Raw genomic sequence first — 25,782 nt, forward strand, 5'->3', positions numbered from 1 at the left:
TGGATGCTATTTACTTGAGTAATTCTCCATGTAGCCTTGAAAGATGCTATTTCACCTTCCGCCCTGCTGTCAGTATTCAAGCTTAAAACTAAACCAGCCACTGCTCCCAGATGATTGGACGCAGCTATTCTGAAAATCCACAGTATCACAGCAATAATAGTTGCACACTTAACAATTTTTGAGCACAAGCAGCTCCACTTTCACAAAGATCTGGACAACTTTTTCACTGCAACTAATCAGAAGGGACTTGACAAAAAAACATGTAGAAGCACCCCAAGCACTAAATGGATGCTGCATACGCTGTAAGGAAAGCGTGCTGCTTTATAACCAGCCCAATGCCATCTGTTTTTCCATTTAACAGTGCCCTGTACTCCAGCTGTAGTCACCCCTCCAGCCTTGAAACACCAATTCTGACCAATCCACCTGTGTGTGCACATAACACCCCATGATGAATGATTTGAGACCATTTGCTTTGAAAAAGTGATTTGTAAAACAGATTTTCTCTACTTACTGTAGAGGAAAAACTTTCCAGAAATGTTTGCATTCATTCCTACCTCTAAAGCAGATTATCTGTTTACCAATGTAATGGGCTAGATGCCAGTACAGTGGCTAAAAATCAGTTCAGATTTTTACATTACGTTCACATATGCAGGACTTGAACATGACAGGAACTCACACTACCATACTCTGTGCTGATGCACTCTTTGTATTTCTCAGCTTCCGTTAGGGAAAGACAAGCCTTAGGGGACACAGAATCTGATCTGTTCATTTTCCTTTGGAAGGTGGCGTGGAAAACTATCAGATGCTTAAAACTATGCAATGAAACTCGTGGATCAGAGTTCTGAAGAATAGAGAAAAACAAGCAAGAGATTGCTTGGGCCTTAGAACTTTAGGTGCTAGCCATGATTATTTTTCCTTTTTGAAGTGAATTTGTATCCCTGTCATTTTTAGAGCTCCCTCATTACAAAGGCAAACTAAAGATAACATCATGCCAATCAGTTATTCCAGCCAAAATGGTGGATAACAAAACAAAAACAGCATCTGTTGGTGATGCAATCTGTGACTTGTTTTACCAAACGTGACCTGGACTCAGCAATTTAACAATCTCCAAGCTTCTTCTTGTTATCATATTTCTTGATTGCAATCTGGTTTTCCTAGGGGCAGAAGAAAGGTTAAGTTCTACATCTTGGACTGCAAAAAGAGAGAGCTGAAGCAATGCTTTGCCAAGGGGACAACACCCATCATCTGCGGTGACAAACGGCCTCTCCTCCAGACTAACAGCCCACAGCTTTCTGGGTGCAACTGGTAAGACAGTTTGCCAAATTTACCTTTCAGGCACCCAACCTTACCCTTGTGAAGCAAAGTCCTGATAGACATTCTGGTTCAGCAGTCACCAAGGGTGCTGTCATTCTAGAATGCCTGTTTGTTCCAAACAATTGCTACTACAAAAGGAGAAAGAATCTATACTGCATGTTATTGTTTGCTAATCCATAGGTATTAACATGATTTGGCTTGAAATTAAACATCAGAGAATTAACTGAGTGATTTAAGTCCATTAGAAAGGGGCAAGTAGATTTCACATATTAAATGACAAATCAGTCACAGAGTCCCTGTAGCACACAGTGTAACTGCAAATTTTGCCAATATGGAGAAGCAGTGATAGCAGCGTTCAAATAGAACAGTCTCCATTCTGCTGTTCAGCCAATGAATTCTAACTATATCAGCTACCACTGATAGCAGGAAATTCCACTTGGACTGCATGATAAATCTGGCAGGTAGAATGAAGCAGTATTATGCAGTTGGGTCACTACATCACTACATCATGACCAGATCATTTCTATTGGAAGCTATCACTCAGCAGGCTTACTATATCCATTCTGTGGGTGTACTGGAAATGATTCAGAGGAAGAAAGCTAACAAAAAGTTCTCTGCTCAAAACATATGAGAGTACCAACGCCAAGGCGGCTTCTGATCCCTAAGCAAATGCTCCAGGTCTGTTAGAAATAAAGCCTGCCATTTGCATGGCTGTACGTTGAAGTTGAATGTGTGTTATGGAAGGGTGAGGTGCAAGCAAAACAGGGAGGCATTAACTCTGTATCTACATTTCTAAGTAAAAAGCAGAATCTCTTCATTTTCTGTGACTATTTGAGAGAACCTGGGCTTCAAAGTCTCATCTGAGCACATTCAAGGCTGGAACCTTCAAGGTATCTGCTTATTTGGTAAGTGATATTTACACTGTTAAGAACTTCATTTAAAGTTGATCTTTTATGGATGAAACTGAACCCACAAGATTTGTTCTGATGTGCTTCCAAATTCTCCATGAGAGCCACTTATTCTTGCTTGGTTTCTGCAAACAGTGATGAAGCATGAGCAGCCAGAATTGGAAGGGTGTTTTGCAGTTGGAGAAACACAATTTTCTCTTTCCAGAATGCAGTGGATGTTAATCAATTCACATCTTAAAGCAGGAGAGCCTGTCATATCATTTGGTCTGATGAATCAGCAAGCAGAGAATCTTGCTCTGAACTCCCACTTTAGGCTTACACAGGTTGTACGGTTTGTCTGGCTCCAGTTTAAGGTCACTGACTGCTGTTCTGCCTCCCCAGCTAACAAGTGGGAGCTCTTCTCTGCAGAGGTAACTGGGCACAAGTTTATGCTGGACATCCCTAAAGGGATTTTCTGCACTGAACTTTCAAGCATCTCTCCTCTTTCCTACAGAGTTCAAGAGTAAGAAGCCTGGTGAGCTGCATCCAAGCAAGATTTTCAACAGTAGAGAGGCCTTAGTTATGGCACATGGGAGGGTAAAGAGGAGCAACCAGGAGGTGCCATAAATCCTTTGAGAACTTTCCTATCAACCTTGGCTATTTCTAAGTTCTCCTCTAATTCATGATTCAGGTAGGCAACTTAGGACTTAAAATGTGGAATAACACTGGTTAAGCATTAAGAAGAGAGTTTCCCAGAGCATTAATTGTACAGCTTAACTTGTAACTGAAAATTAAAATTGCATGATGATAATCTGCTGCTTCTTGGTAGCTAATGCTCTGCGTTCCCTAGGCAGTGCTCATCTCCAATATTCACTCTGTACACTTGACTTCAAGGGGAAAAGTGCAGAAATGTTTTAAGCTAGGTTTCCACAGCATGCATAGACCCAGCAGTGGGGAAAACATAAGAAGCTTTTAATTTCAGTGCTTATGAGTTCATAATTTAGAAAAAAAACGAAGGAAAATAATGGGCTATAGAAAGCAGTTTCTCACAAACAAAATGAGAATAGCTTATTGTAGTATCACAATGTACAGACACAAACCTCTAGGAAAGCTGCAGTAGTGGTTAGAAAATGCAGGTCACATCAGGTTTCAGTAGGTAATGTATGAAGAAATAAATGGGGCCAAGATCAAGAAACACTAGCAAAGAACCTATACAGCCCATTTTAACAAAGAACAATCCAGTTTCAAATTTTATTTATGTACAATTATGTACAGTTTCTGCCCAGCACTCATTTGCAATTCCACTGCCTATTATGCTTTTTATGCAAACTGTAACTCCATATATTCTGCCTTTCCAAAATCTGCATCAAGAATGTATGGAATGCCTCTGAGCCACACTGAAGCTGTTCTGATCCTGCGAGATCAACAGATCTCAGATAGGAAATAAAATATTAATGATGAATGCTAAAAGTAATCTAAAATACTTTTTCCTATGAACTAAAAATCTATGTGTATGTTCCTTGGGATCTCAAGCAGAGACAAAGAGAGACATTCTGCAGAGAGGTCTCTGATGCACTGATGTCCTGACCTTCCCAACTAGTAATGTTCCAGGATCACACAATGTCACATATGAAACCAAGAGACAATTGTTTGCAGTTTTTTACCTTCTGAGTAGTACAGGTTGGGAAAGAATATGAGAAGTGAGGACAAAAAAAATATTCCCCACATGCAGAAAAAAAAAAAAAAGAATAGGAAGGCACTGTATTCAGGACTCAAATTCCATGAGATAGTACCAAGTAAGCACTTCCCTTTCATGTTATGCCATTACACTGCATGGTGCCTACAGGTGAGCCCTGAAGCAAGAAAATGACAGCATGCTTGTTGACATGCTACATTTCCAAAGCAGGTGTCTCACCAGTTCACACTGGTCAATCTGCATCAGAAAAAGGACTACTCCAACTGCAGATCTGTTTACTCCCTCAAAACAAAGGATCTAGCAGATTTCAAAAAGCAAAGCACTACTTAGTCACCACGAGGAAAATCCCTAAGGAAAGCAAACAACTCAGGCACCTAGCACAGCACAAGATGCTTCTGGTAATCAGTGGCAGCCTAATGAAGTGGAAAGCAGCATTTGAAAGGAGAAGAAAAAAGGCCACTTCCAAAAAACAGCTCCCTAGCATGTTTGTCAGTTTTTATCCTACATGTTTTATCACTCACAGTTGGAGTTCCTCTCCATTTTTTTCATCTAATTCCATTATTTTTTCCTGAAGAAAAAAGTGTTTAGTTACCACTGTTATTGCAATGAGGAGCATATATTATTTTATTTCTTGATGTAGAGGTAAGAAATTAAGATTGTTGAGATCACATGTGAAAGAATAAAAGCAGTTTCCCTTGCACCATGGGATAGATCTTTTTACTGAGATTTTTGCAACTTCTTAGAATTCTGCCACTAAACATCAGAAAGATTTGAAACAGCATGCAAGCAAAAACTGAGCTGCCCATCAGCGAAGTGAACTTTCCTCTTGGCATACAGCTCACAGCACAATTCTACCACAACACAACCAAAGAAAATAGCACTTAGGCTTTGAAAACTATTTTTTCCTAACATCAGAATCAGCAGCCTTTTCTTCAGCTTCCTGAGTCTTGAAAAGCAATGAAAAAGAAAAGAAAACAAAACAAAATACACTGATTACATCATAGCAGAAACAGTGATTCAGAAGAGAAAAGTCTTATTTCTGTACAAATGGCTGTACAAGAACAAAGAACAAAAACTAAGAAAGGTATTTACATTCATGGACACATCTGAGTATTCTACCAGTTCAGAACTCATAGATTTGTTTGTCTGCATACATTAGATATTGGACATTTAATGCCAGAGGTACCATTCCACATTTATATGCCATGTGAAAGGTCTTGATGTCTACAGTTCTCAGACATATCTGTCTTCAGAGTTGTGAAACCACCAGCCATGCCCACATTTAGCCCATATAAGCACAGTATATACCCTGTTCTTTCCTCCTCCGTGCTGCTCTGTGCCCTGAAACATTTGCTCCTACATCTTACAAAAGATATAGAAGAAGAGTCCTCAGGCAGGCTGTCCCCCTCATACTTGCTACAGTGCCAGGTGTCACAGGGCTCTCCTTATGACTACAGCCTGCATGTACAGTATGATGCAAATAACCTGTTAACTAGCAGCACAGTAAGAATGAGTAATGCTCAGTCTCTTAGCACTCTTACCTCTTTACCACCCATTGCTTCAAACATCTTCTCTAGCTGCACTCTCAGCTGCTGGATGTTATTCATCAGGATGCAGGGCTGGTGGGACAAAAGCAGGTGTCTGTCATGGCTCAGGGTGCCAATATATTTTCAACAGTGGTACAGTTTGTGCCTTAGCACCCTCCCTCAGGTGCCACCGAATCTCAGATTCTCACAGTGAAATAATAGGGAAAGCAGAAAAATTTTCAGCATTCAACCCTAAAAAAAAATAAAGCCCTATTTTCTGTAGTTTGAAATGAGATGGTCAGTTCCAGAAACCCCAGATCAAAGAGTTCTTCACCTTTGTATTTTCCCTCTTAGCTTTATCACAGACAGAACAAGCTGATAAAAAATCCCTGTCAGGAAAATGTTTGACTCCCTCCACTGCTCCTGCCAAGCTCTACTGTATTGCTTTCAGCCTCTTAATGCTGCACTGTACTATCTTGAATGGTGTAAATCCCAAAAGGGGAACTGTCAGCCAGAGCTACTTTGAAGCTTGGCTGGGTTCTGCCAATACAAGTCTGAGAGCAACACGCAAGGGAGCCTTAGCAATAGCCCTATCCTCTGCAGTTACATTCCCTAGTGCCTGTGTGTGAGGTAGAAATCACACCATGGGACATGTCCAGGGTTGACAAGTACTTGCTTATTCTTTGTTGCTTGTTTGTTTGATTTAATATTCTGAATTATACTTAATTTCAGATTGCACAGCAAGATACTTGGATGAATGCAAGAGTAAACCATAAGTGCTGCTCCGTACCAAATCTGGGGAGCGACTTGTTCCATTTCCCCCCTTTCCTTTTTTTTATCATCTCTGTGATGTATGGCTCAGATAGGAAGAGTAGTAATTAAAGTGACTCTGCAGATCGCCTTCACCTTACTCTACTTTAAAGCCAAGCCAGAACTCAATCCACAAATGTTTAGGATAAAAGCAATGCTACACTGTCAATGAGGTCAAGTACTCAGTATGAATCTTTTTTCATCAGAACAGTTATGTGATTCCCATAAGTGGAAATGAAATCCAGCATGACTCACCAGTTTCTCCTTGGAACAGTAGGACTGGAAGCTCTTGGAGAGGATGTCAGCATACTGCATCAGCACTTTCCCAATAGTCTGTGAAGACAAGGTGTGCATGCTCCTCTAAGCAACACAAGGGATCTCCAGGAAATAAAATCAAAACCCAAGACAACACGGTTTTGCATCCACTAAGGGTAGACAAACATCTGGATGTTGAGGGTATTACCTTAGCAAACCTCCTATTATAATGAGCAACAATGACAGGGTCTGGGCACTCCAACTTCTTAATGATCTCAAAGCTCTGATTTAGTTGGGTGAAGACATCCACCACTGAGCAAGAGAATAGAGCGTGCTCAGATGTTTGCTGGAACTAAAGCAGAAATACAAAGAGTCACTTTCAAATGGAAAGATCCAAAAGACACCAAATTCATGTGAGTCTCTGTCATCTGCAGTACTGGAGGCAAGACAACTATACCAAAAATCACCAATCCCTCAGAATTAGTCAAAAGTTCTTGAAAAGGCCTAGAGAAGCAAAACAGACAACTCTGTTAGGGCCATAGTTCACTGTCATTCATCAACTATGACAAGATAAGCATTAGGAAACATAGCATGATGCTGAGATGCACAGCTTGCCTGTCAGTTAACAAGGAAAGTAAAAGAAAACAGAGTTCTTTTTACATTTTCTTAAGATATAAAGGGAATATCTATATTAGCATCACAGTCTACATCACCAAGAGTCACTAAAACTGGATTGTTCTTGTTCTCCATTGGGAATACTTGGCAAACTAAGATTCTCTGTCTGTGGATTAAGGTTACATTCTCACTGCATGACTAAGCACATGCAGTGTGCCTTTTGTTTCAATTATGTATCTCACAAATACAAAGAGAAGAGAGAACACCAATCCACTGGTTGACAGATTAACCAGAAGAGAACAAAACACAAATGAATGAAAAGCATCTTGCTATTAAACAACATCTTATATACAAAAGTCCTACAAAGAACAAGTTTCCCCAGTAGTTCAGCATGCAAAAAGGGCTGCATCTTCCATTTGCATAATAAGTGAATTTACAGTGTTATTTGGTTCTGGGCACTTGAGTATGCAGCACTGAATCCTTCACACAGAGCAACCTACATACCCCATCTTTCTTATCTCTCTCCAGAGCACCATGCAGGAACTCTAAGGAAACATCTTCATTTTCATCCAGCCACTGCATCACAAACTGCTCAAACCACCTGCAGGAGAAACAGGAGAGACAGTAAGCTACAGCAAGAAACAGAGCATTCCAACCCAACTTCACACGAGGGACATGACTTTCCCTGCAGCATTCAGTTAAGTGTTTAAACGAACTAAATGCCCTCAGAATAGTACTTTCCCTTCCTTGCTTTCCTAGCTTACTGACAGACAGAGGTGTTTTTTCAGCAAGCATTGTGAAAGCTTGCTGCTGTTAGTTTTCTGAATATTGTTGTGTGCATGTACCATTAAAGTTCCTGAAAACACTCCTATTTCTACAAACTACCTGGACCAGACCCGCAGAAGACAGTCCAGCCTCTGTAGACTGTTGTTCCTCCCTACCTTTCTTTTTTTCTTTTTCATCATTCTCCTTTTTTTCTTCTTCCTTGGTACCCTTCCTCATGAGGAACTTCTTCAACTTGTTATCCTCTCAGAACACTTTTATTGCATTTTATTCTCCTTTCACCCATATGCCAGACAGTACAAGGAAGATGTCTGTACCCACAACCTGTGTATGGCAACAAGGAAACACACCATCCTACTGCCCATTTGGGGCCTGCCATCCTTCACACAAGAGACACAAATGAGTACAGGTGGAAGAAAAGCCCCCTCTTCAGGGCCCTTCCACCCCTTTATCTGCAGATACAAATATATTTCTTGACTGCCATGAGGGAAAATCAAGGCTAGAAATATTCTTCTCCACGCCTTCTCTAGAATATCTTCCTGTTTTTTGGCCTGCTAATGGCCCTGTGAAGATACTTCAGAGTACCTCTAAGTGTAGAAGGCTTGCAGGAAGCTAGCCAGCCCTATTAGCAGGTTTTTATTGTTTTTTCTCTACAGATGAACAAACTGGTTCATACAGAAGCACTGACATCCTTGGATGCAGGGATGACAGCCTTGGAGCAGGGATGAGTCCCTGAGACAGGCAGCTCTTCAAGTAGGGCAATAATGTTTGTCTCTACCTTCTCCTCACTTGGAAATGTAAGCTAAATGTAGGACCACAGTCCAGGAATCTACTGAAACTGCTGAATCTTGGAGAGAAGCTTTACACTCTAAAGCTTTTTTGTGTAAAGCTTTACACAAGCTTTTACTGCTTGGGGAGAACTGGCATCTGGAATTACAAATTCCACTAATAAGAGACTTATACACAATCTTGGTTAAAATACTGTCAACTGTTTGAGAAGGTGCAAAGCATCTTCAGCAGTGGGGTTTTAGCGTTCATCATCAATCTGTTCTCTGCACTGTGGGACATATCCATATAGTTCAAGGGGAAGGATTTTTCTTGCTTGTGTTTCAGCACTTAATAAAATACATAAATAAAAAATAAAATAAAAAATAAAATACAGCACTTAAGGCTTTGCTTAAACATTTGTCTAGGGCAGATAGTGTGCAACTGCCAACTCACTGCAGCAGAAGCAAATCTTAATTTCCAGTATTAGCAAACAGTATTCACAAAACAGGGAAAAAGTGCCCATATATGATTTCAGTCCATACAAAAAATTGCAACATGAGCTTCACAGAGCACAACCTCCTCGAAACAAGCTGCTGTTTTCATACAGATTGTGCTAATTATGGGCCGAGTTTGCAAAGAACATGAAAGCATGTGCCAGACAGAGATCAAGAGCAAATTCATAAGCACAGCATACTAGATACCCTTAAATACTCTCTACGCCTTGAAACATGAAGCACATCAATGCTAATACAGGAAATTGTAACAGACAGTTACAACCAATAGCAACCTGTCCATGCAGCACCATTAGCAGAGACAGCAGCAGTGCAATGATGTCACAGACATATGAGCTTTCCATCTTTTCAAAAACTTCCTTTTAAATGGCTGTTTAAGCTCTTTTTCAGTATTTGTGGGAGCTTACTGCAATTTTCTTGTGCTTTCAACATTCAGCTTTTAATTCCAATAGTGTACTTTGAAGGTACAGATCAATCCTCTGAAGAGAACTGAGCAGTTTAGAAGGAAGCAAGAACACATCTTCTACCACTTTCAGAGCTCTGAGACAGTTGGCGCTTCACATCACATAGCTCAGTGTACAGAGAGGATTACTTGTCTGTGACAGAAGCCACCATTTTGCTTCTGAGAAGTGAAACTACTTCCTGGCTATCATTCACCCTTGGTGATTGCACCATATCCATAAGAAAGGACCATTCTTTGTTGAGAATAGACACTGCACATTTTTATGGCTACCGTACACTGTCATATCAAATGAACTGCACAGTCTTACCAAATTGTCTAGACAAAGGTAGTAAGGAAAATGTACAGTATGTCAGGGTGTTTTGGACAGGAAAAATTAGAAGGAAAAAAAAAAATCTCTACTTACAGAAAGAGGTTTAATATGAATGTTCAAGTGCAAAATGAATCACTAGGTAAGGTCAGAAAATTCTGTATCTACATTTGTAAATCCAGTCCGAGCTTTGCCTTTTGCAGGCCGGTAGTAGAACACAAGAGTTAGAAATCATCTAATAAATTCTTCTGGTTCCTGGGCACAGTCAGAGCCAGAATGTGCTCTGAGCTGTAACGCAAACGTAGAGTTATCTTAGGCTAATAACCCCTAACTATTGGTTCTTGGACTGCAGAGCAAGTGAGGAGGGACTCCGGGGATCACAAAGACAATGTATCCAGAAAGATGTTCAAAATAATCTATCACAGAAACTAATAAAAATAATTCAATTTCATGCAGAAATAGCTCCAAAATGTTGTTATACAGCAAATTTCTTCTTCCTCTTGTCTGCTTCAATTATTGATCAAGAAGAAAACCCCATAATGACTCACACACCAGCACACAGGGCAGAGGCTCGTGGTGCTTTTATCACATTCTGTGCTTACAGGGGCCAGCATAGCGTGACTGGAGATTGTACAGCCAACCTCTCCAAATACTGTTTGCATAGAAAACCCCTCAGTTCTATCTGCATGGAGAGGCAGTGCTTTGTGCTTTGTGACTGAATGAAAGTTTGCCTTCTGGTTGCACAATAGTAATGCAGTACAAAAGGCTGCAATTACAGCTTGGCCATGAGCCTTGTGGCCATGGTCTCATGCTTCACAGGTGAGCTAAACTTGCTTGTTTGCTGTTCTGATGCATGTGCATACTCCGCGGACATTCAGTGGGCACTGGCAAGTGCAGAGACAAGAAGGCAGGCAGGATTTCAAAGAGTACAATAAGAAAACATTGTGTTTGATAGTAAGCCAGAAGAATAAGAGAGGATTTCAGAGACAGGAATGCCTTCCACCACCACTACCAGAGGAGGTAGTTTCCAGTACAGCTACAACACTAGCTGCTTGCTAACATCAGTTATAAAACAACACTTCTTTGCATACCTGAAAAGCTAGCTGCGTGGTTTGTTTTGTTTTTGGACGCTTCACAGTTTTCAGTTGGCATACAAAAAGTGAAAAAGGAAGTTCTGAAGATGCACTCTCAGCTATGTTGCTGCTTCATTTTCAGAAACTGCTGCTGAATTTCAGAAAATAAAGGGAATATAAAACCTACAATGCTTCAGAGCCTTTACTTTCCACAGTAATAGCCCAAGGATATAAAAAATGTGGTTTTGCTTAGTTTCAACAAGAAATGCAGGTTTTTGGATAACCGCTGCTATTCTTTGGACTGAGGCAATTCATCTTTATCTGAGTTTACTGGCGGGCATACATGACACATGGACCTTTATTTAAGAAAGCTTTAAGGCTGTTTAAAGAAACATAAGCGCTTCTTTGTTGCATGGATGATGGAGCACTGGGACAGGTTGCCCAGAGATACTGAGGAATCTCTCCTTGGAGAACTTCAGAAGCCACCTCGACATGGGCCCGGACACCCTGCTCTGTTGGAGCAGGGATTGGATCAGATGGATGCAGAGGTCCCTTCCAACCAACTTATTCTGGGATTCTGTGAAGATCAAAAATGTTTGTGATGAAGCAAATTAAAGGGTTGCTGTAATTGATATGAAAGGTATATTTCAAAACAAGTGAAGGTCATTGTTGAAGTAAACAACTCTTGTGCTTGATAATGTGGCTACTGTACTAAAACATGAGTGTGAGGTAACAAGGGAGACCAGTGTCTGCACAAGTACATGAGCTCCAGTGCTCATGTATACGAAAGTCAGAAGAGCAGAACAATTCTGCAGAAGACTGCAAAACAAAACTGAACATCATTATCCTGATTACACAGGAGAAGAAGGAGATTAAGAAAATGTGATGACTTGCCCAGGACTGCAATGACTCAGTGGTACAAAAGGAACCAAGCTACTGAGACTGTTACTCCAGCACCCTATTCACTGAATTAATGCCTCTCACTGAACTGATTTGCTAAGCAAGACCCGTGGCCCAAGCCAGCCAATTACACCAACTGCCTGAAGTCTTATTAGCACACAGATAATGCCAGGCTCAAGGCACTGTGTGCAGTGGAGGATGAAGAAAGAATTCAAAACGCCAAACTGGAAACAGAACAAGCAAGATGTTCTTTAAAGAGTGCAAGTGCAAAGTGCTGCATTTGGACAGCTGTAAAGATGGGAAGAAAAACAAAGTAGGAAGCTGTTGAGGGCTTGGCTTGTGACCAACTGGAAACATCGCTGGTCAATGGTGGTAGTGAAGAAAGAAAAGAAAAAAAGGCTGCTACCATACTAGCATGTGAAAACAGCAGTAATGCCTGCAAGGCAAGGCAAGGTCTAGAAGAAACATCAGTGTCTAAGTCTAGGTGGTTTATGTATAGACACAGACAAGATGAAGAGGTGTGAGTAAATCTCACTTACAGGGAAGGATAGGAACATAAGAGAATAGGCAGAAGACTGGGAAAGGACATGAGAAACATTTTGTAAAAGAGGAGAAGTTTGTTTTTCACATCCAGGCTGGGAGAAAAGGATAAAACAAGCGCCAACTGAAGCAAGAAAGGTTTGGAGGAGAGGAGGTGGAGTGTGTTAAACCTCCCAAAACCACCAGAGGGATAACAGTAAAATGTGGAATAATTGTAATTGCAAGCTTCTGAAAAATTGTTAGACAAACATTGATCAGAAACAACCTACCTGCTTCTGCTTTAAAGCAGGGGAAGACCTTCAGCTACAGTATTCTTCCTTGGTTGATCATGAAAGGATCAAATTTTCTCCAGAGTTGAAATCTACTGCTTCTCTTTTAAAGTTAAATAGAACTTGTGAACAATTGCTTAGAGCTTAAGAACAAGTTTATGTGTTTCCAACTGAACCACCCAGTCTTACCAAAAAAACAAAAGCATTTCCATTTCTCACAAATGCTGGTGTGTTTGTGCATATTTGTGTAACATTTACACAGAGAAATATACATACAGTACATATATATAAATACATATAGTAGATAAAGCTGTATCTACTAATACTAGAACATTAGCACCTGTCTAAAAGTCTGGTTCAAGGATCAACATTGTAAATACAAAATGGCTTGAAAGATTGTCCATATCACTGCTAAGCCTTCTGAGATTTCTGGAAGAGGTTCTACAATAAGGTATTTATTTGTTTCAAGAACAGGAGCACAGAACACCAAGGAAGGGGAACAAAGATACACATAAACACAGAGAAGAAGGAATGAATAAATGGTATATTTATGTACAGGCAGCCATAGGTGAACCAAATGTGTGATAACCAAGGAAGAGGTATATTGGGGATATGCTATAGGAGGTAGAGCACACTCACGCTGGATATTCAGGCACTTTTCCCCTGAAGGCAGGCAGATCACGAACATATTCGTTGTACAGCCACTTCACTTTGAAGTGTAAATTCATATAGTCCGCACTCTTACACAGTCTGTGTTTCTCATGCTCTGTGAGGAAGGAGAAAGGCAGTTAGGTCTCCTTTTACCATTATCACTGTGTCAGGGACAGGAAGGTCTTATAAAACATGTCAGCAGTACGCAGTGGTTTTCAGGATGAAGCACCTACAGAGCCATAAAATCTTCACAGCACAGGATTTGGCAAAGAACAGGGGTTCTCAATGGTTGACCAGCGAGGCTCAGGAGCCTGTTTGTGTGGTTCCTCTTAATCCATTCATTTGTGTAAGACTTTTTGGTTGTCAAAGCAATAAAAAGAGAGCAGTCTCTTATGGCCTTCCCATTTAACATATGACAGTCCAGATTTTATCTATGCAGGAAATAAATCTGGAATAGCAAATCTGTTCATTCTTGAATATAAATAAGGGCAATACAAATATCTTAACTACATTCCCCAAGAGGCAATAGTAGAAAGAATACAGTTCTTCAGAGTTTGAAAATATAAATCACAAGGTAGTCCAGACAAGTTGTGAAATTCTACACAAGTCCTCTCAAGTATTTTCACTAGAACTCTGAAATCCTCTCCTGCATGCATCTAACCTGCATTATGACACTGAGAAGCAATAGATGTGGAGTCAGTGGTGATCAGAGCTAATCTGATCAGCTTTATCTATAGCTGAATTCCCAGTGGGGCAAGGAATGTTGTAGGAAAGGCCTTTTTCTTTCCTACACCAAATGTACCCCCAAATACTCCATTTCATACCCACAGTATGGCCATAAATTGTTCTCTGGTATCACAGAAAGCAGTAACAGCATGTTATTTCATTGCCCTGCATTTCCTTCTGGTCTTGGTGCAGACAACTCCTCACCACAAGCTTGGTCTCCATTAGCTGTTATTATTTAACCTTACCCCTCCACAAACAAGTTACCTTTCCAACAATGCGTTTGAATGCTGTCTGCACAACCCAAAAGAGTTTGTTTGGTCACACAGTACTCGAACTGTCTGCACATGCACAGGATTGTGCCTGAAGGGTCTCATCACCATGTGTATGGCAGGTAAGCAAGTCAGCTGCCACTCCTAGGTCTTCAGCACAAGAGAAACTACACACGAGCTGGAAGATTATCTGAACTCACAGAATCACAGATCACAGAATCACAGAATCACCCGGGTTGGAAGGGACCTCAAGGATCATGTAGTTCCAACCCCCCTGCCTAGCAGGGCCACCAAACTCGGCCTGGAGAAGTTCATTGCACTTGTCTTTCAGAAGAGAACTGCTTTCTAACATGTACTGCCCTTCTGAGTGCAATGCACTGAAGCAACCCATATACATCTATCTACCTGAGCTGAGCTTCTTTCTCTTGCCAAGCTTCCTTAGGTCCTTGCACACACATTATGCCTGGACAACACAGTCCCTCTCTGTGTAACACACATACTTCCACAGATCAACTCATCTCTTGAACTGCCAAAGTGCTTGCCTTATTCAGCTTGTGTTTCACAGACATAATCTCCTTGGACCACTGTTCACCATTCTCTCTCTCAAGAAACACAAGTTCCACATCTTTGCCCTCAAGGACCTTCACAGCCTATATTCACACTACCGTCTCTCAGCTGTTGACTCCTACCTCTGATCAGCCCACAAGTCCCATTTTTATCCTGCTTGTTAAGTTCTCCCAAAAGCACCCCCATGCTTTCTCCCAAGCCACCCCATATCTACTTACAGGCAGCTTGGCAGATCTTTATGTAGGTGCATAACTCTTAAAGGGCATCACTGCTGATAATGTGTAAACAGGATCTGACTGCGTTAAGAAGTGCAGGCCTCTCTCTTATGTTCGAATAGCCTAAATCTGGCACTTTGGTACAAGCAATATGCACATGTGAGCAACGCATGCTAAAGACAATTATCTGCAGAAGTTATGCCTTCATCATGTAACATGGTACAGCTTCCTTAGCAGTTACTGGAGAGGCAAGCTCTTCTCAAATATCATCTATTTTCACAAAAATGTAAATTTGTGCAACTGCACCAAAACATTCAAAAATCTTCTACATTTCGTTTGAAGCCTCTGTAACACGCACAAGAAGAAAGGCCAAATAAATTATGAATTATCCAACTGAAAATACAAAAACCAAAGAAATTCTCATGCATAATTATTCTACAAGCTCTGTCAACTCCCAAAGCAATGGAATACTCCAGTGAGTTGCCTGCAAATCCCTTTAACAGCATAATGCAGATTTCCTTTTAATTCTTCTAATTCACTTTCAGCAGATCCACAAAGATGTAATCTCAAAAAAAAAAAAAAAAGGTAGAAAGAGAGAAAGAGAGAGAGAAAGAGAGAAAGAAAGAGAGAGAGAAAGAGAGAAAGAGAGAGAGAGAGAAAGAAGGAAGGGAGGGAGGGAGGGAGGGAGGGAGGGAGGGAGGGAGGGAGGGAGGGAGGGAGGGAGAGAGGGAGGGATGGAGGGAGGGAGGAAGGCAGGAAGGCAGGAAGGCAGGAAGGCAGGAAGGCAGGAAGGAAGGAAGGAAGGAAGGAAGGAACTCAGCCTTTTTTTTTTTATGTGCAGTACATAATACATAACATACATAAGCCCTGGGGAGATGGTTTGACAGACAAATGATTTTGGATGTGCTACTGCTTCACACATACTGTGATGTTACTCTCCACAGTGAATTTGCTTTTACTGGAATCTGAGGAAAGTTTTCCTTAACAAATCTAATGTCTCTCTTGAGTACTAAGCAAGAACATCCTTCCCTCAGTGTCAGAAGCACTGATTTCCCTCATGAGCAACTGCAGAGAAAACGCTAAGCTCACCTTGCAGTTCTATAACAGGAAACAAACAGAGCACTAACTGTACCCGCTTGACTCCCTGCAAGGGTGAAGAAATCAATGGACAATTATAACTTCGTTAGCTTTCATAGGAGCAGGTGCTGTTCCTTCATGGAGACAGAGCTGTTCCCACAGAGGGAAGGTCTGACTCAGGCTGGCTGCACTTCGTGACAGGGTCTGGCTTCCTCTAAGTCAATCCCAATGCACCCACAAGAGAACTACCACCTTCCAAAGTGCCATTCAGACGGAAGCCAGCAGTATTTGTGGTTGAAATATGAATCACACCATGGTGCACAAGGGTGGGTACACAGCTTTACCCAATCAGGCCCAAACCACAGATTTACCGTGGCCCGCTCTCTGCGTTTAGTCAAAAGCTTTTAGGAAGACTTTGAGCCCTCTGCTTTTCACATCGCTCACATAACAAGTCAAGATGACTATCAGTGACTCTTCTGAATTTTTTCCAGCCAAGAAGCTAGCTGTCAAAGCATGAGCATGTGTATGTAGCTGTGCATACACAATGGGGTTGAAACATAAAGGTTGTAGGTAGAAAAGAAGGTAAAAAGGACACAAATCAGGCCTGTTTCACCAAAACTGAGGAGTGCACTAGAAGCAATTAATTCGAGGCTTTTCCTGATTCGATTATTTTCTGAAGCAGGACATTCCAAACGCTGCTAAGCTGCAGAAAAGCAAGATGCAAAGCAACCACAGAAGCATAAATCCAAGGACTGCTACTTAGCCTTCTATGCACTGAAGGTGAGGGCTGGCAGCAGGGAACAAAGATACAAAAAGGTAAAATAAAACTCTTACCACCATAAAAGAGAACTTTACGTATGCGAAAGAAGGGTGGGGCTTGTGACAGAAAAGACGAAAGTGAGCTGTAACAACTCAAACACACAGGAGTACAAAGAAAAACGACACAGCCTCAAACTCACTCATTCCCAACAGCTTGTATCGTCTGTCTTCATCAATGGATCCTGCCTATGGTTTTGATCACCACTCTCTTTGCAAAGGGATAAATTTAAGCACTTGAAGGTAACACAGAAAAATCAGTCAGAGGTGTATTTTGTAAAATTGTGTCTTTTACCCAAATAAATCTATATTTCAGATCCTTGGTTTGAAACACATTTTAGAAGTAAAGTGAAGAGCACATGAGTCATCACTCCTAGCATTTCTTCTCTGCTCTATAACCCACTGGCTTTTAAAGAGCTTAGCAGCAGCAACAGTGGAACACTGCACAGATATTTTGCAGCTATTGCTGTGTTCTGTCCTCAGTGGACCATAGAAAGACCTTTCTTATTTCCTCAGCAGATTTAATCTCCAGTTTCCTCTAGAGGAGAGCTTTTAAGATCACTGAGGCCATGCTATTAAAGTATTAATTGGGAACTGCTTCTTTGCAGCGCAGTCTCCAGTATGATGCCCAGTACTATTTTTGAGGCAGAGAAAGGACTTCCCTCTGTGGATGCTTTTCTTAATCATCAACCTGCTTTCCTTCTGTTAATTTCTAATATGTAATCATGAATTCCCTGCAAAGAAACTCTGATTGGTCCTGAGTCTGTTGAAGTGCTAACACTAGACAGATAGCATCTGTGTGTGCATTTGAACCACCTCCCCTCATTACAACTGAGATTGTGGCTGAATGATTTATTACAATCCTGCCTGCCAAGTCTACTCATTCTCTCTTCATATCAGAGATTCTTCCAATTTACAACTCTAGTGCTGATGTGCTCAAAATAAGATGAAATACTGTTAATTTTTTAATTCAATTTTCTATTACTGTCATTTAATATCTTCCCAGTAGAGGAAGAATGGAATCCCTCTTCACTTGGGGAATCTGTGCTTTCTGTACTGCCCTTACTAGAGAGGATGGAAGGGCCAGGTCTGCTCTTTACAGTGCCCTGAACTGCCACTAGTTTTTGGGGAAAATGAAAACAGACCTGGTAGATCCTGTGTCTCAGTATCTGAGTCTCCTTGGGAGAGATAAAAGCAACAGGTAGGGCTACAGTGCAAATGCCTTCCAGCACTCTAACATGCTGCGGCTGTGACTGGTGCTACTGGTTCCAGAACATCTTCTAAATAGAAAACAAGTGTTTTTCTCTTATGACTTGAATCTTTTGTACATTACCAATCATAGACGTTAGAAGGTACCCAAAGGGGGCATGATGCAGTATCCCTAAATTAGTAAGACTTCTGCTTCTGAAGCCCCTAAGCAGTGCATTATAGAAATCTCCCACACTCTGCTTGCTGAAAGCTGATGCCCTTCCCATGAGGCTACAGATTTAGTGATAGAAACCTACAGGGAAAAAAAAGCAAAAACAAACCAAAAAACAGCACTAACTCAGCTATGGCCTGCATCTAACTACAGGTCGTCCTCCTCCTTTCTACAGCATGCTGCCCACTAACAGCACAGAATGGTGCCATGCACTTCTCCTGCACAACAGCATTTGTACACTACCCCACACAGATTGCTCAGTGCACAGGGGGTGAAGAGGGTGAGTTCCAGATGGGAGAGGAATGCTTAACTGTCACCCATGGGGGAAAGTCTCTTAGGCAGCATATATCCTCCATTTCAGCATCAGCAGCCATACAGTCCCCTGAGTCTTCTTTGCTGACCTGTGAATCACTGGCATTAAATCAAAGGACACTAACACTAATATTAGCAACTACATCCAAAGAGCTAAAATCCAAAGTGCTGAAAGCCTTTGCCTACTCACAACTAAATACTCTACCAAGAAGCATGAACTTACCACTTGGTGAGGTGAATGAGCTCATGTTATCCAGAACTTAGGAACAGAACACAAGGGAAAACACCATGAAGAAAGTTAGGAGCACGTATTACACTCTGGGTTCATTTGTGCCTATCTCAGAAAACTGATAAGCTTTTTGTCAAACACTTGATGCAGACTTCAGAGCACACAACGTCACTATCCAGGGATTACTCCTCAAGCTAGTAAATACAGGACTATAAAATACTAGATGTAGTTAAACTGGTAGAGATATTAGTGACACGAACTGAAAAATGAGACATGAGCTGAAGGCAGCAAATCTAACCATCATCCTTTAGAGTTAGCCTGGATGCTGGCAATCAAATAGAGCCATTCAAAAGGGAAAAAATTCAGTCAGAGCCACACGTGCAATCAGTAATCATTTGCAGCTGCATTTTGAATGCAGCAGGGAAAGGGAATCTTAGGAAAAGCAATCAGCAGCAGGTCTAGAGAATCACAGTTCTCGTTGTTACCAGTAAAGGAGGAAGACAGGACACCTTCAATGTGTAGAAGAGCAAAATGTATTATGAATTCCTGAGGGTGAGTGTTATGAGGTAAAGAAGAGCAAAATGGAAAAGGAGACCTAAAGAGTTTGCAGAAACAGTTTCTAGAGAAAGTGAACATGAAATAATCTTAATTGCCCAATCTCTAATGCATGTGCCAGCAGTGACAGACATTACAGGATAGACACTGTGATGCAGAAGGTCTTTGTCTCTTCTTTCTAATATCTGCTCTTACATCAACACAATCTCACAAGAGGAAGAGACTGTGGGGTACAGGCATATATCAAAAGCTCCCAACAAAAGAAAGAGAACTATTCATATCTGCATATCAGATCTGCAGTCTGCTGTACATCAAGCCCAGAGTTAGCACTTTGTGAACTGACTTAGAGGTCAAAAACCATGTTCAAAAATTGTAAAAAGCCATTAGAACAGTACTGCAAGTGGTAGAATTTCTTTCTGGGAGTTTGTTGTGTGCTCTGTGCTTGTTCAGAAACAGTAAAATTCCTCTTCTAATGTGCGTGCGATGGAATTGCACAAAGATTTGTTCAAAACGAGGACTGCCTGCAGGAGGAATTGTTCTAGCAGCACATTTTCACCAGGAGCACAGACAGACTACACCAGATAGAGTCCAGCTACTTCTACAGGCCTTTCGATCACTGTACACTGCAAAAATAACCAGCTGCTGATCATAACCATCATATCCTCAGGTTAAAAATTAAATTCTGATTTCAAAGCAGCTGAGATGACAATAAACAGAGCCTGACACATGGGTGTGGAGAATGCAGTTTTTCATGCAGTGTTCAGTTTTAATTCTCAGCCATAAAGCAGTTGTCCAAAACCAAAACAATAGAAATCTCTGCTCCAAAAGGAACGGGAAGGCAGTAGCAAGTCAGCTGGCACCCATTAGAAACTTCCTTCTTACCTTCCATGGCGTATTTCATATCCTGGGCAAAAAGACTCCACATCACCTCTGCGCTGATCTTACCAACAGCAAGCTCCTGAGGAAACCTGAGGGGACATTTGACAAAGGCTTTAACACATCTTCAAACAAAGAGTTCTTCTGTATTCAGCTCTGGACTAAACCACAAGCTGAAAATCTCAACAGACTTTTCCTTCACCCAGAAATCATCAGGTGGATTTTAGAGATCATGGACTCTACTGCATCACAAAGATGAAACAGTCTGAAAATAACACTGCTGTTCAGATTTGTTTCAAGTCAAGAAGTCCAACCCCGGATATCTCTCCCAGAACAGGCATTTGCAGTAATTTTGGTAATGTGATCTCTATGCACTATGTGATTACTATGCACAGTAATCAGGTATCCTTCCCATGTTAAACTGAGGATATCTAGAGTGCATCTAACCTTCTGTGCATAACACTTTGTCAGAAACTTTCATCTCTGTCTTGCTGGATTGTTGAAGAGGCATCCAACAGATAAACAGAACAGTTTCAGTGTGCCAATCCCACCCAATGCAATGTCCTAGTGCAGCACAGAAAACCATCTTCCTAAATAACAAAGTAAGGTACTATCACCATGGCACCGTTGTATGCATTAATGTGCATCTAGAGAAAAGAAAAGAAAACAAAAACAAAAGAACTCTCACCCCATTTTCAGGTGCCTCCCTGAGTTCAGGATTGTAATAATCAGGGTGTTTGCGTTCGAACGCCATCGTAACTGAACCTTTTGAAACTCTTCCATCGCAATCAGAAAGAGTTATTTATACAGACAGAGACAAATAAGACAGAAAGACAGACAGACAAGATAAGTACTTCTATAAATACACAATGACAGAAAGACAGAAAGCAGTGTAACATAAAGCAGAGCACACAGAGAGACAAGAATTAGCCATAAAGGACATGGAGGATTCTTACTGATTCAGTACTGGGGTATAAGAATTCTTGTCCTCCTCTATGATGGAAACTATCAAAGTGATGAGTTTGGGCCAGAAATCCAAGTTCCTGATACTGGGACCCTGTTCCTCAGGAGGAAGATCCTGACTTTTGTTCTGTGAAGGAAGTCATTGGAAAATTGGTGTCAATCTAAAGGGTAAAGAAGAAGCTGATAAATGCAGATCACCTTTCTCCTTACAAACCCCAAACAGTAACTACTTATGAGCACCTTTTTCTGAAGAGTTTAAAGTTATTTATGTCCGCTGGCAACTTCCTTCATCTAATAGAAAACACAGTAACATGCCTAACCACGCTGCTTACCAGTGGCCTTAATTCTAGGTAATCTCCCTTTTGTCATTTGCCATGGCAATAGCAAATCAGGCTCCCAAGAACTGCTGAGGCATCATTTTCTCTAAGCTAATCCCAAATACTTTCATTTTAGATATCCAGGTTGATGACTATATTCAGGTTGAAACATTCTACATTCATTACCACAGAGAGGCCAGCACAGCTCTTACAGATTTGAAAACTGTGTCTACAGATATATCCTGAGGGCAGAGCAGAATACCAGGTGACAGAAAACAGTATAAAACTTCACTGTTTGAGGTTTATCTACGCAAAAAAAAGTCTCCTTGATCAGTTTGTTGACTCAAAGTTGCATCAAACCTTCCATTCAAAACAAGAAATAAAGATGCTGAGACTGGGAAAGCAAATTGTAGTGTAATTAGTATAAAATAATTTATCATCTTCCACTTACTTGTTAGTGCTCATTAATTGATTACGAGTTCAGTGCGCTCAGAAGACAAGTCACAGTTTTGTTTATGTTGGCTTTTTATATGAATTAGTATTTGCATGATTATCTTAGGTAAGTATTTTTGCCTACTTATTAGCTACTCACAGGATCTGTCTGGTACTCGCGACTGTACAGTTCATGACAGTTGTTGAAAATGTACTCATATGTGGAGTTGAGGCAAGCTTTTACACAGTCCTTTACTACCTGACTGGCTCGGGGTGGACTCTGAAGCTCTTGAACCTGCACAAAGACAACAAAAAGAGTCAAGATACTGGTTATAAATAGAACTGGGAAAGAACAAGTCACCAGTCTGGGAACTATCCAGGAAGCAGCAAACTTGCTTGCAGTGACTTGCACTGTCTGTGACCTGAAAAAAGTATATGAATAACTCTGCCCTGTCTCTTTGGCTTGCCTCTGCTAGTTCAAAACAGGACTGACAGCACTTATGGCCCCACAGGATCACTGGAGCACAGGAGAGATTTTGACATGTCAAGAAAGATTATTCTGAATCACACTGCTTAATGTGTACTATCTGAACCAAGTCAGCACAATTTCTACTAACTTACAGGATTTTGCTATAAAGACGTAGAACCAATGAACATGTAACAATTATCAGAGGAAAATACATCTAATCTGGAAAGTCTTGCTGAAGAACAAACACTTGTATGCTTTTAAATATAATACTTTAAGGGCATCTTCAACTACTGGCATTACTACATTTTAATTATACCATAATCCTACCTGACATGCCGCTGATACACTTTCCACTCTTGCAGCAGAAAAACAACACAGGTTACTTTAAAACTGCAAGAGGCATGACCTTGTGAATAAAACTATATTCAGAGATAGTTTTGATACTGTCACTACCTCTAAGCTTTTCAGAGTATTTCTACAAACTGAACTCTCAATGTAGGACTGAGTCTGAACCAAAAGTTTGTTTTGAAAGCTCTGAAACGCTATTTACCAAAGAGCTTAAGATAGAATTACAAGCACTTACTCAAATAGCTCACATGAGAAACTTGGTTTGTCATTGAAAGAACACAAATTACTACGAGACATGCTAACCCACTACAATAGTTAAAACAAAGCCTAGAAACAAAAGTCGAAAGTTGAAAATCGTCTCATTACATGTTGCTAAACAAGTGGCACATTAACATACAGAACATCTTTCACAAATCTGTACTGGGAGATACTATACCATTTCAGTATCTTACCCTGCAAGAAATACTTTCAAAAATATTTATTTGATAAAAGATAAACACTTGGGATAAATACTGTAGACAGTTAACAGGGAAAGCTTTGTTATGCTATTAACAAAAGCAAGTTATTTTTCTGAAGACATTTCCCTTCCTTTCTTCTCTCTTCTCCCATCCTCCAACTTTTTTCAAAATTAATATGTGCCAAATTTACAACTGAAGAACTCTAGGGAAAAAACAGCTTTCATCTCTGCAAAGCAAAACAGAATGAAGTACCGTGCATCTTTATTACATGGCCAAGGCCCTTAAGTGTCTAAAGCACAACAGCACATCAAAAACGGTTTAAGAATTACAAAACAAGACCTGCAGCAGGAACTGCAGAGGTTCTATTTCCACTCCCACACATAACACTACCTTCATCCTGAAAAAAGTAATGCTGGTCAGCAGATCCACTGTAGACTTCAGGTCCTGCAGCCGTTCCCGGCTGCTGGCTGGGAAGTTATTCTGTTGACAAGAAACGGAAATCCCGTTGGAAAGCACAGTCTGATCCATGCAAAGCTTCAAGCATGTTCTAAATAAGGAAAGTGTCTTGGAAACATTTCCTGCTTGAGAAGCTTTTACCAGTCAAAACAATGTTCAGTAAATATGGCCTTTTTGCTGCAAGAGCTCATATGTTTGCTTAATTAAATTTCTTCTCATATGATTGTGAAGTCTGTGGATGCCAGGACACTGACAGCCCTCTGCAGTAGGAGAGGTATCTCCTTGGTGGCAGAAAGAGCAGGCAGTGAGCAACGGCCTTGCCTCCATCAGACCCAGAACTACTGCTGAGGTTGCTTGCAGAGGTCCTTCACTTTCTGCACTTATCATTTGGTTTATCTTTTCTTCTGAAACACCAAGAGGTGTGGCATATTTGCAATCTCCCTAGGGAATTAAATTCAACTGAAAAGTGAAAGCAAACATTTTTCACTACAGGAAGACATTATAACCACTTAGTTGCCTATAACATCCAATCTGCCAAGACAAGAACTCATCTACATGTGCTTCTGTTGCTCTGAAGTGCTCATTTTACATATTATCCCACCTGTCTGTAACCACACAGTGTTCTCCTTCCTCTCTTTGAGTTGTGCTGATGCTAGAGGTCTCACTGTCCTTTCCAGATGATGTATGTGTGTGCACATAGATGCATTTACACACATACATACATGCACTATGCACGCTGTGCTTGCACCAAGCTTTGTTTCTTTCAATAGACTGCTCTCTTTCTGAACTCAGGCTCTGTGCTTTCTCCTACACTTACATTCTTTCCTTCCCAAGCATTAATACTGTTCATGCTCTCCATGTTCTTATACTTGAAGAGATGTGACTGGTTATGTTGCAGTAGTAAAGGCAACCTCATTAACACAGTATATTCATATTTACATTTTCAAACTTTTCTTTTTTTCTTTTTCCTGAGGGCTTGCAGAAAATATGCCCCAGTAACACATTATTGGTTTAGTTCATTAAACCAGTGCAAGAAAATTAACGTTCCTTAGAGTTTGTTGTAGATGCTTATTACTAGACAATTCTCCTCATACAGTTAATTTGTCCACACATCATCTCTTTCTGGCACTCAGAGTATTTACCAAAATCAAGATTTAAACACAAAACGTTGAATGACATCCAAAGCCTACCACTGCACTCTGGAAAGAAAATATTCTGATTCAACACTTTTTTTTTGACAAATCCAGTGTGGAAATTCATAGGTTATTTACTGTTCACTTCTAAGTGTTTCCAAATACCGTGAATCAACATACTGAGGATGACTTAATATGGGCAATTTAAGCTGTAAATTGCTGTACTTTCTCTTGCAAGTTGGTAGCTCTATGCAATACCTTCCAGACCAGTAGGGGTCTTAAAATAATGACTAAGAGGGCTCAGACTGTTTCTGCCAATTGCTGTCTAATTGCACAGCCAATTAGGAAACATCTAAATCATCTGAAGTGAACAAGTTTTACCTGGTCCTAACTTGTTTGTCCAAGATTTAGTTCATGAACCACCCGAAAGCACTTTTTTTGAAGAGCAAACAAATGAAGAGGCATCACCACTACAGCTTTCTGTTGCCATGCCCTAATAGTTTTCCCTTTGCCTCCCAGTGGATCGGTGATCTCTTTGCACTTTTTCTTACTAGTAATGTAATTTTAGAATAGCTCATTACATAAATTTCTTTTATCTTCTTTCATACCTTGCCCTTTCTATCCTTTTCTTTTTGCTCATCTTACTAATGCACTTCTTGCATTAGTCCACTCATGTTTCCCTTTTCTGTCTACTTTTAAATACATAAACAAAAATCAAAGCTCGCATTTTGTACCATATTTAATTTTTTTCATCAATCAGTCACAACTTAAAATT

The 25,782-nt window shown here is 40.6% G+C and overlaps 1 protein-coding gene across 9 annotated transcripts in view; it reads right to left on the reverse strand.

Moving 5' to 3' along the window:
• The window catches only part of UNC13B (unc-13 homolog B), a 205,622-nt gene that overhangs the window by 28,674 nt on the left and 151,166 nt on the right, over positions 1-25,782 (reverse strand). For 5 of the 9 annotated variants that reach the window (XM_052670164.1, XM_052670161.1, XM_052670163.1 and 2 more), the window contains 10 exons: positions 23,809-23,898; positions 22,304-22,438; positions 21,388-21,521; positions 20,438-20,523; positions 13,358-13,484; positions 7,608-7,704; positions 6,697-6,840; positions 6,489-6,566; positions 5,439-5,516; positions 4,808-4,843 (listed from right to left, as the gene is read on the reverse strand). In XM_052670164.1, coding sequence (XP_052526124.1) covers positions 4,808-4,843; positions 5,439-5,516; positions 6,489-6,566; positions 6,697-6,840; positions 7,608-7,704; positions 13,358-13,484; positions 20,438-20,523; positions 21,388-21,521; positions 22,304-22,438; positions 23,809-23,898 — 1,005 coding nt within the window. The remainder of the gene's footprint in view (positions 1-4,807; positions 4,844-5,438; positions 5,517-6,488; positions 6,567-6,696; positions 6,841-7,607; positions 7,705-13,357; positions 13,485-20,437; positions 20,524-21,387; positions 21,522-22,303; positions 22,439-23,808; positions 23,899-25,782) is intronic. The other 4 variants (XM_052670162.1, XM_052670165.1, XM_052670169.1 and 1 more) reach the window with 1 other exon arrangement.

Source organism: Tympanuchus pallidicinctus, unplaced genomic scaffold (assembly GCF_026119805.1).
Source record: "Tympanuchus pallidicinctus isolate F22 unplaced genomic scaffold, pur_lepc_1.0 scaffold9, whole genome shotgun sequence".
Lineage (NCBI taxonomy): Eukaryota > Metazoa > Chordata > Aves > Galliformes > Phasianidae > Tympanuchus > Tympanuchus pallidicinctus.